This window comes from Monopterus albus, unplaced genomic scaffold (assembly GCF_001952655.1).
Source record: "Monopterus albus unplaced genomic scaffold, M_albus_1.0 scaffold1.1, whole genome shotgun sequence".
Taxonomy (NCBI): domain Eukaryota; kingdom Metazoa; phylum Chordata; class Actinopteri; order Synbranchiformes; family Synbranchidae; genus Monopterus; species Monopterus albus.
The window spans coordinates 190,529-202,806 of NW_018127881.1; the positions used below are offsets into that span (position 1 = coordinate 190,529).

At 40.5% G+C, this 12,278-nt stretch overlaps 1 protein-coding gene across 1 annotated transcript in view; it reads right to left on the minus strand.

The window, feature by feature from the left end:
- megf6b (multiple EGF-like-domains 6b) overlaps window positions 1-12,278 on the minus strand; it is a 64,780-nt gene that overhangs the window by 21,256 nt on the left and 31,246 nt on the right. The window contains exons 5-7 of the mRNA XM_020602037.1: window positions 10,369-10,491; window positions 3,111-3,233; window positions 222-347 (exon numbers count right to left, since the gene is read on the minus strand). Of these exons, the coding sequence (XP_020457693.1) occupies window positions 222-347; window positions 3,111-3,233; window positions 10,369-10,491 (372 nt within the window). The remainder of the gene's footprint in view (window positions 1-221; window positions 348-3,110; window positions 3,234-10,368; window positions 10,492-12,278) is intronic.

Here is a 12,278-nt window from a genome sequence, read left to right on the forward strand (position 1 = left end):
GGGGGTTCTGCTGCAACACAGAATCTGTCAGACATCTCCAACTGGCAGCAGATGTAGGCAATGTGTTTGTAATGTTCAGATCAAATATGCAGATTCCCACCTCTTCCAAAGGACTCAGTTTTATTGGAGCCCATCCATGTATGTAATAATCCTAATTTTGTCTTGTGTCACTGTGTACTGAGGGCTGCCTGATGCCGGAGTTTGAAAACACGGGCACTCACCTTTACAATGTCTGCCATCCTCCACCAGCACGTAATTTGGCTTGCAGCGACAGTGGAAATGAGTGGCAGACTGCTGCACACAGTGGTGTTCACAGCCTCCGTTGCCGATGGCACATGAATGGACCGCTGTAGTGGGGAAAAAATGGCTATATTGACATGCAGGGACAGAAAGACAGTTAGACAAAAAACTGGCATATTTGCAGAAAGATGTCCACTTCCAAATGTCCACACTGCAGCTTCATATTAGGCTTTCTGACTTTTCATTTGACTGCAGTGTCACATGTAAAGGAATCTTTCTCAGAGAGGTCATGACCACTGTCCTCAGAGAACACCTCTGAGCCGTGAGAGATCCGTCACCACAGAACGGCCAAAAATCACAGAGCAATTTGAACAGCAGGGCCTCTGTGGTGGACAACAGTGATGAGGTTGAGGGCAGAGCCAGCTCATTCATCCTCCACGTCTGTGTTTCCTTTGCGCTTAGCAACAGATGAAAACCTGGTAGATGCCTGGACTCCATCTCTTCAGAGAAAACAGGTAGAGGCCGAACAGCCCACTATTCTCAAAGAAGGGTTTTTTTTCCATACTTGAAGGCCGGAGTCAAGATCCATTCATCATGTCAAACTGCAGTGCGCTTTCCAGCTCAAACATTATGCAGCCACACACCAAGTGTGTGGGATATATGTGACCTCTGCTGGCAGTTCAAGAGCTGGATAAGAAAAGAAGAGCTGAGACTGAACTGATTTGAAGACATCTGCTCTTCTTTTTCTCCCTATGACTCTGTGCTGATTGGTATGTGTTGTCCTTTATCCAGTATCTATGTGGTCACGCTGTCTGGTGCAAAATCCTTTTATTCACTTGCATAAAAAGCAAGATTTCAGTTGATTTCAACACTGGATTAATTTGTGAACACGGACACATTTTGCAGCTCATCATTGCTGGGTTTCAACAAAATGAGCTTCACCTGGAGTCACCTGGAGTTAATAATCAGTGTCCACATGTGCACACTGATTATTAATGTTATCAGTCGTGCACCTTCTTCATGCAAGAGCTGTCACACAAGAGCCTCTCAGGGACAGTCGGGTCCCAGCTACAGTTTCGGCTCTATAAGATAAAGAAACAACTTTGCTTTGTGTAGCCAAGAAACACAATGATTTCAGCTCTACACATGTCAGACAGGATGCTCTGTATACATTCCTGGGTGCAGAAACTAGTGCCAGGTTTATACTCTTTTCTCCTTCTGGTGTATGTCTGAAAAAGATAATTATCTGGCATGACAAAAACAACATACAGGTACTGAATAAACACTGCAGAGGTCAAGAGTAAGCAAGAGCACAGATTTAAGGAATGGAGCCTTATCTGAGTGTTTCAATAGCACATATGCAAAATGTAATGGAGGAAAAGTCTGAAATCATAACAAAAGCAGCGAGACCACATTTCCACCTTCTCTCATAACATCTGTCCCTTTGCTTTACTATAATCACTTATATAATGTAACACTAGTAGAAAATGAACAGCACGTCCTCATAAGTGGTGGTGGAAAGTAACTGAGTACATTTACTCATGTACTGTACTTAAGTACAGTTTTGAGGTATGTGTACACGTGAGTATTTTCATTTTCTGCTACTTCCTACTTTGTCATCACTACATTTTAGAGGGAAATATTACTCCACTACATTTGATAACTCTAGTTATTATTCAGAATCAAACTGATAAAACAAAACACGGTATAATCATCATACTTTGAATTACTGTTGGATAGTTTGTGATTTTTCCTACCAGAGATCAAATTACAAGCATATAAGGTAGTTAACCTTAACTCCACCTGCACATACTGCAACATTAAATGTGATGTACATTTTGATGACCTTTGTTCTTCTACCTAAAGTGACATTTTGACTGCAGGACCGACTTGTAACAGTATTATTATGTGCTATTCTTAGTTTCTTAAATGTTAATGTATCAGGTTTGTGATTTCAAGCGAGATTAAGTACAGTATTGGAGGATTTACAGGACAAACTAACAAAGTGGATCTTGACAGAAAACCACAGAAAAAGGAATATGTTAATATACGTATTTGTACCTATTAATAAGGAACAGGCACAAGCTATTTTAACAACTACCAATTGTAATTTTCTCAAGTAAGAGAGTTTAAGGTATTTTTTTTGTCTTGAGAACATATATTGATTTTTTTTTTACTGTTCGATCAAAACAGTTTACTTTATGAATCTTGTCATGCCACTATTTTCTGGCATTCTGCAGAACAAATGATTAATCAGGAAAGTAATCTGGCAAGTAAATGATTAGCTATAGTCTTAGTAAAAAAAACATTCTCCAGGACACGTCATTTGAACTGTTTCACCCACAGCAACTGTTTTCTACAAGATAGCTGCCAAAGGAATAAAAAAAAAACACACACACACTCTACTGAGTGTGGCTTTACCAGCAAATGTTATTTGAATCATCTCACAATAATGCTCTTAGTCACTATCAAAGCAGTCATCTACATGATGAAGTGTCCATATGTGGATGCACATCATAGAAATAGTGACCAAAATAATACTTCCAAACCTTCCTGCAGCTCATTCCTCCAGAAACAGTGTTTTCATTGTTTATGCGAATGCTGACTAAGTGGCATTCATATTCTCTTCATTATTGGATTAGGAATGAGACCTCAGATCATCTTCATCATTATGTTACAGCTGTTTATTGATCTTATGGTTTTTAATTTTCACTTTCATGTTTTAACTATACTTCCTACAAACAATATGGGGCCTTTAGTCACAACATGTCATGATACCGTAGCAGTATTATTTCAGTCAACACAGTTGTGTCCTTTTATTATCTGATTATTAAATACAAGCACAGTCATGAGGCTGTAATGGTGCTTACCAAGGCAGGTTCGGCCGTCCACATGCAGGCGAGACCCCAGGTGGCATTCACAGTAGTAGGAGCCCCTGGTGTTTACACATCTGTGCTGGCAGCCTCCGTTATGAACCTGGCACTCATCGATATCTGTAGGGAAGGAGGGAGAAAAGAGAAAGCAGAAGGAGAGAGACAGGAAAAAATGAGGGCAATTTGCCTAAATCCTCTCATTATGAGAGACAATTGCTCAGAAAAATAAAGCCCACATCTGCTGCCAAGCTGAAGGAAGCATTTGCTGAAAAAGCAGGTTTTAGGCTAAAGATGTGCTTCATAAAGATTTACTCCAAGAAGAATGGAGATGATAGATGAGACAAAGAAAGTATTCTACACTCAAACAAACAAATCCCTCATGCGGTAACAACTACTGAACATTTAAAACCAAATTTAAATGCCTTTGCTTCTGGGAGCAACAAACATACGGAAACTTAAATCAGAGGATGAGAAACACACACATTCCTCTCAGCCATGCGTTGAGATTACAAACAAACCAAAGGGGGTTCTTCATCTGGGAAAGTAGCGGTGAGCAGAACACGGCTGCCCTGCTGTGTTACTAGGAAGCCAACTGTTCACAAACACTTATTTTAAGGGTTAAAGACTAAAACTGTTTACCGACTACCAAAGAAGACTCCCTGTGAGAGCTGAGCTGATTAATGAAGCCCACCTCTGTCTGGACTTCTGCTAACAACCAATCCTCCACCGTCATCATCAGAACAATTAGGACAAAATCTAACTTGTCACCTCCAAACCAGCGACAAGTTACTTGTCTGTTTCAATATGACTGCAATTATGGCAGGAGTTACAGAAACGTTGCTGACTAAAACCAGGTGAGAGTGAATGGCTTTTGGCTGCTGGTTTGTTTCTGTAAAAACACTTAACACACCATAAAAGACTATTAGTCGGCACAACATTAACTGTCTGGTTGACAAATGTGCTGTTTGTTACAGTCCTGACCCCAGGAAGCTAGTTTCAGAATGAAACTCTTTCAAGAGTTGAGCAATATAATTTATAGAAGAAGACTATTATTTGTATTTGATTATCTTGTTTGTGTATGTGTTGTTTGATAGAAACAATGGCCGCATAGTCCAGTTTCCTCCCACAAACCGAGACATGCCAGTTAGGGGAAAGTTTAAACTGCCCACAGATGTAAAGATGACTGTGAATTGTGTGTCAACCCATGATAGACTATTGAGGCACCCTGCAACCAGTAAGGTGGAAGTCAGACATATGTAAAAAGGTGCTGCACAACAACAAAACAGAGGCTCTTCAGATGGCAAAAAATGTATTTGTTGCATGTGTGACAAGAACTGCTGGAGATAGTGAAGACATGTATGGATACATGTATGTATTTGCACTGTTATAAGATTACTACACATCTCCTTGTTAACTGCTAAACCACACTGCAAAGGTATGGATCAATCTCACAAATGTTATGTTGCTTTGACTCCGTTTTTAATTTCCTTTTGCTGTTTTGTCTACATTTCTATTATATCTTTTCATATACAAGTATATTTACCTTGTTTTATTGATACTGTACCTTTTTATTTTTATTTTAAAAGATTTTCATTGACTTTGGCTGTAAACCCAACACTGATCTCATCACATTTTAGGCTGACTTGGCAAAATTATTAGCAAGCAGTTGCTTATTCACACGTTCAGCAGATTTAGTAACATCAGCACATATTCAGCTTTGGGCTTCAGTAAAGCCAGAGAACCAAAGTTGAAATGATATGTGCGTGTCACTAAAGGCAAACCCGTTCACAATACGTGTTATCGTTTTCTTCATTATTGATGTTCGTTATTTATTAGAGCAGCTTTACTGTAGTATTTTTGTGGCCAATGCTTAAACATGCATCTCCAAGTCTTTGTAACCTCCTCACGTCACAGTATGTGAGACAGATGTGCACGCTGGACAATCTATAACCGAGCCTCATCGTGGAAGTTACACACCACCACATCACTGTTTTCATGTTCCCACCGTGCACACATAAACAGAATGGGGCCTGTGATTTACCCATACAAGAGCCCAGACCTGCCACCCTGACGTTATGGCACATGATGGTAAAAAGTCAGTGTTAGGATACATGAAGAGCATTGTACATACACATTGAGAGCCCCTGTTCTGGAGTCAAATTCCTTGTTTGTTCAATACATCTGGCCAATAAAGCTGATTCTGAAACAAATTCTATGTTTCATAATAAAAACAAGTATTAGGGTAAGAACAAAAATACAGTATGTGAGCACAAGGGGACTAAAACTGACTTAATAGCTGCAGTAAAACCAGGCCAAGACAGCTGAGCTATAAAAGTATTCTTCAGCTGAACCCATCTATGACCAATAATATCCCACGACATATTCAGATATACTGCCTGGGCCAGAAGTGCGGTTCTAAACTTTCCTTTACCTCATTTCTCTGATGCAAAACTTCAAATTAACTTCAGCCAGGAAAACAGCAAGAAGCCCTTCTTTCCTTTTTCTGTCCATGCCTCATGCCATCCTGTGGTTTTTTTTCATGAAACGAGCATTGTGAAGCTGCTGATCCTCTGCCTACTACAGCGCACAGTCAGTGAATCACCTCCAGCCTGGTTTCTGCATCCAGAACGTGATCCCCCTGGAGCTCCGAGCCAAAGCCTCAGCAGCCGCTGGCTTTAACAGGAGGCGCGTTAATTCTCTGCCTGCAGAGACCTACAGCATGGAGTCATCTTCACAGAAAACTACGTTGGTCAGTTTCTGATTTGTTTATGTATGTATGTATGTATGTATTTTTGAAGAGCGTTGTTTTACATCCAACAATGACATAACAGGCAGATCAGATGGATTATCAGCAATATGGCAGTAATAAATGTAAATTATATTTTACTGTGTGCCTTTATCCACAAGCCGTGCAGTCATGCAAACATACAAATAGTCAATCAGAATAACACGAACATAATCTGTTGAGTGCTATGTAGCCCTGTTTGCATTACCAAGCATCTCTCATGATTCATGGCCCATGTTTTCATGTGGTCTAATCACTGCTGATAAAAGCGATACTCCCTCGCTCTGATCAGAGACTAAGTTATCTGGGCAGTGCCAGACAGCGCGCACAGCAGACACATTATCAGCAGGACCGATTAACCAGTCTGGCTGGGCCATGACCCCCCCTATTGAGATCCACAAACAAATACTTTAATTGCTGTAAATAATGCCCTACTCATTCGTTCAGTTCTACTGTACATAAGATTGACAATATCCGTGACCACAAATCAACTTATGATCCTCTGTGAAATTAATGTAGGAAGGGAAAATATTCATACGGTAATGTTTTGTGCTTCTTTTGAAAATTGTAAAATTCTCTTATTGTGAAATAAAAAGCCATTACTCTCTCCAGAGTTTAACAGTCGACTATTTTCTTTGCAAACTACTGCTGTTGAAGATGATCCAGAATGCTGCAATGAAGCACTACCACACCTTTTCCTACAGTTCCTACAGATGTGAAATCATCACTTACCTGCTGACAGGTAGCCCATGTTGTAGCCATGGTATCCATGGTAACAGTATGGCCTATAGCAAATCCTTCTATAGTAACTGGGTGGATAGTGTGCAGCAGATGTTAAACATGTCATCACTTCAATTAATAGCAGGAGCAAAATCCACCATCCTGATGACAAAGCCATGGCTCGAGCGTAAAGCCTCACAAAATATTCAAAGAAAGAATTTAACGTGCTGAAATGTTGAAAAATCTACTGCAAAAACCAGAACAATCTAAATATTTTAGTTCAACTATTCAAAAATAATTAATAGTTCTCCTGTTCTGAAGTGACATGCTAACTACTTTTTTACTCTCTCTCCCTTCTTTTTTGTCTCCCTCTCTCCATGTCCCCGGTTCACCCTCCCATTAAGATCCTCCTCTCCCTCCCCCTTCTCCTTCCCGCTCATCCACACACTGCCTCTCATCCAGGCCTCAGGACTGTATGAACTACATATAGGTAATTCTGGACTGTTCTACCAAAAAGTGAATAATGACCTTCAATGAATCACCACATTTCCCTCTTCAAAGAATGAAAGGTTAAGGTTATTAAAGTGATTAAAAAAACAAAGATTTATAACTGCACACTATTCAGGTGTTGGTGAACAAAGAATGTGAACAAACTAAAGGATGTCTATTATTATTTTAATAAACAAAACAAAAAAAAACTTCCACCTAAAGAAGGCCAAGATTTCTAAGTGCCAGAAATCAGATTCAGTATTTTTAATCCAAACATCTGAGAAAGGAATGAGCATGCGGTGCAATTGTCTGTTCCAGAGCTCAGCACTGTGCTCTCTCATTTGTTGCCAACACTTCCATACAAAGACAGGAGCAGGACCACGGCAGCACTTTACAGAGCTTCTAAAGCACAAAGCACATCAGCATCACTTCCAGAAAAAGCCCACACAAGAGTCAATGACTATGAGTTTCACTTCTTATGAGTTGTCCCCTTGATAATGCTTGCTTAACATTTCTGTAACTTGCCCCTGTAGAGTACTGTCATTACACACAGCCATCTGAGATGTACTCAAGCTCAGACAGACCTGCCAAAACCGATCTAGGTCCTGTCTGTGACATCTAGCGCCAAAATATCCACAACTTTGCACACATCGCGTATAATACATACAGTATGAGATTGACATCAGAATCATGCGGACAATGACAGCAACCGGCTGAGGACAAACAAGCAGCCTGGTCAAGCACAGAAGACAGATGATAGGCTCAGAGCTGTAACCATAAAATAACTCACCGGGGTGGAAACAAAATCAGAGTAAAATACCAGAAGAACCCAGGAGAGAACCAACAACAATGAGATGTTTTTCTTTGCTCTCATTGTTAGCAAGAAGATCAAATACCTGTTGATTTTGGAAAACGCTCCTCACTTTCACGACAAGTGGCGAGCTCTGTCGGACCATTACTTCCACCTTCACGGTCACGTTGGCCTGTGCTATAAAGTTCAATTGGCATGACAGCTAAAATGTTGACACTGCAATACTGCACTCAGCATGACAGCAGTCAATGTTGGCCTCCTCTACACTGATCGCTGCCATTATCACTACCTATTCATACCAAGATAAATAAAAAAAAGGTGCATACATGGAATTTAACTAGAGCTTCCATGCTTGAAACCCTCCACAGGGTACGGTACTCAAATGCACTTTTTTCTGCACTGAACAAAAGATGCATTTATTTGTTTCTTGCTGATTCCGGCAGTATGGGCATATTAACATCTGCAGCGGGTGTCGTTTACTGAAAGAATATCGCGCGTTGCCAAGGACAGGAATCCCCCAAAGTATTAATGTGGCTGTGTATGAGCCAACCCACAGAATCATTTACTCATCACAGCTAAATGAATGGATGTCATCTCTCTTGCAGACTCGTATAGGTTTTGTGCAGCAGCCCTCCTAGCTTCAGGCAGTCATGAAGAAGAAAAGCTGGTTACTTTCTGCAGACACAGCACTGCACATGCACCAACTTAAAAATCCACAACATCCATCCAGCTTCTTTCACCTCCACTAATACTCCTGTTACAGACAATTACAATATCAATGCTAGGGGTAGCCAGTTTCCCCCAGTATACACAGCGACAGAGGGCACGTCTATGAAAGCCAGCTGTGACGACTTTCAGCTATAAGCTCTCCCACTAATCGTGGCCAAGATCAGATCTCTCGCTGGTTCCTCCAGCAGACAGTCATGCTGCAGAGCACTCCTGCTTCTCTCCCCTAGGTTTGGCTGCAGTACAGAGGAATCATTATTCTGATTAACCCAATCACTCAGAGACTCCCTAATCAGAAACATCAAACTATAATGGAGCAAAAACAAATCTCATGGGACAGTTCAGTTTGGATTTGTTGGTTCATGATCGACTGGTTAACTACACTTTCCTCCGCAAACAATCTGTGTATTGAAACAACAAAAGTTAAGATTTTATCTTAACTTTTATCATCTTTGTTGTGCAAGTTAAAAAGATCCGGTTTTGATGTTCACTGAGGGCAGGGTCTACATTCAAGGAGCCACTGAAACTGAAAACAAAACTCCATAAATGGCAACAAACACAAGTAAATGGCAAAGAAAGAATGCACACAAACCTTGATTTTGCAAAACTGACAAAATAACATATGTTGATTAGTTTGAGTTTATAGATACAGTATTTACATGTGAAAAGAATTAAACATACCAGTAATGCAGATGTGAAATTCTCAGCAAGATGAATTAACATCACAAAAGCTACATCAGACAACAAAGATGTATAATTTAATAATAACCCAAATCTCCCACAGATCTCCTATCATATTATAATAAGTAGTACACATCAATAAAGTTGGGGAATTAACGAGAGGTTTTTTTAAATGGTCATAACTGACATTTCCTGAATCACAATTTTAAATCGTCTTTCATTTCAAATCATATTTTGTTGATTAAAAAAAAAAGAACATACTGTGGCCATTTCTCACTTTGAGTAATACAAGGAGAAAAATGCACGGTTTTGTCTCCAGCAGGCCTTTGTAGTTCTCTCACTCTCACAACTGGTTCAGAACTCTGCTGCCGAGTGCTACCCAGGACCAGAAGGAAAGAACACATTACACCTGTTTTAAAGTCTTTACATTGGCTGCCTGTCAGTTTCTGTGTTGATTTTAAAATTATTTTACTTGTTTTTAAAACACTTCATGGTCTGGCATGTCTCCAATCTAAAAATGAGTATGGCCTCTCAGGTTCGGTGGCACGTGCGTTTTACTTGTTCCAAAGCACAGGACTTTTCATTTTTATGCTCTGAGCTGTTAGAATACTAAAATACTTTTAAAATTTAAAGCACAGACCAGACAAAACAAGGATAAGGAAAAGAGAGATATAGTCCACCCAAAGAAATTAGTTAGAGCAGCCAGTTAACAGCCTGGTTTTGTTTACAATGTTTTATTGCCATTGTTTACTCTGGTTATTCGTTTTATTGTATTCATGCTTTAAAATTTTCTCCTTTTCATCAATTTTATTTGTCATTGTCTTGTCTATTTTATCAAGTATGACTTTATCTGTTTTTAAAAAAATATTATTTAGGTTTTATTACCTTTTAACTCAGATAACCCTGGTTCTCTGACTTTAAAAGGCTCCAGAGCCACAAAAGACATTATCTAACTGTTTTAAGAAGTTACAGTGTGTGTCTTCTTGTGTATAACTCACAGAGGGCCCCTTTAAATTTAAAACCACACAGACCAGAGATCTCACCTTGACACGTTTTGCCATCGTCATTCAGTGTCTGTCCAGGAGGACACCTGCAGTAGAAACTTCCAATGGTGTTACAGCAGAGAGCCTCACAACCTCCATTGATCTCGTCACACTCGTTCACATCTGATGGGGAGAAACAAGAACCAAATTAACCATGCCGTTATTAAATCCACAGCAAAAGCAGCTGTTAGAGAGAACAAAAAAACAGTTGCTGTCAAACACTTTAAAAAAACGGTAATGCTTTGGTGGAACTCCACCGGGCTGCTTTTGTTTTTTTGTCTTTTTAACACTGTTTTCCTTTTCATATTTGATTAAGTTTTAAATGTTTTCCATGAATAGAGTTGGATCCATCTTTTGTAAGTGTGGAAACTGCTCAAGTGCCTGGAAATTCCTGAGCATTACTGGGAGAAACTGTGTGCACTGTTTCCATCCTTAAACATTTATGGAAGAGGAAACCCTACGATACATCCAAAACAGAACAATTATATCAAGTGTTAAACTTAGTGGGACAACAGAAAATCTGCAGCAGCAATAACATGTCCTCACTGCTTCCAACCTGTGAACTTCAAGAGAGAGATCAAAAGATTTTCATTGTCAATTGTGCAGGACATACAGAAAATCAAAATACCGTTACTCTCACCTAGTATTTCCATTTAGGAAACTAAAATAGAGTAAAAAATAAACTAAAAAGAATAAGAAAACTAAGTCAAAGTGATTAGGATAAAAACTAAACAGTACAACCTAATAGGCTACGACTCAAACCATGTACAATAAGTGACACAATTACTGGCTTGTTAATACTGCTTATTTTGTTATTACACAGCCTTATACTGGTTTACTGGTTACTTGGCCCTTGCACGGGGATATGTACATGCACATTGAGAGCCGATGTACCAGAGTCAAATTCCTCATGTGTCCGACACACCTGGCCAATAAAGCTAATTCTGACAGTAGTGCAAATAATAGCAAGAAGATTGTCAGATGGTTGAGACTGAGATGCACATGGACAGTAGTGCAAATGGCCAACAGCAGCAGATATGACAGTAAAAACAGTCAGCAGCAGATTTACATGTAATATAACAAGACCCAAAACAGTAAAGGTAGTCTTTTTATGTTCTGCAGTGAGTCACAGTCCAGGGACAGGGGGCAGAGGACGGGAGGTAATGGGCAGCATCCTCACAGCCTGGTGGATGAAGCTGTTTGTAAGTCTGGTGGAGTGGGCCTGAAGACTCCGATACCTTCTCCCTGAAGGCAGGAGTCTGAAGTGGGAGTGTGCGGGGTGGGAGGTGTCAGAAATGCCGATGGCTCTACGGGTGAGGCGGGTGTTGAAGATGTCCGTAAGGGAAGGCAGAGGGGCGCCGATGATCTTGCTGGCTGTTTTCACTATATGTTGCAGGGTCCTTCTGCAGGAGGCAGTACAGGCTCTGTACCACACAGTGATGACGCTCTCAATGGTGCCCCGCTAGAAGGAGCACATGGGGGTGGGGCACTAGCTCTCCTAAGTTTGTGGAGGAAGTAGAGGCGTGTTTGAGCCTTCTTGATCGGTGTTGTGGTGTTGTTGGTCCTCAGAGATGTGCACCAGGAACTTGGTGCTGCTCACTCTCTCCACTACAGCACCATCAATTGTCAGTGGGGGATGCTTTAGAGGTTTCCTCCTGAAGTCCACAACAATCTCTTTAGTCTTCCCCACATTGAGGAAAAGGTTATTGTCCTTACACCACTGAATCAGTTGGCACTCCTCACTCCTGTAGTTGGCCTCATCATTGTTGGTAATGAGTCCAACTATAGTCATGTCACCCGCAAACCTGACAATGTGGTTGGTGGGTCAGCAATGTGAAGAATAATGGGCTGAGCACACACCCCTGTGGAGCCCCTGTGCTCAGCATGATGGTCTTGGAGATGTTGCTACC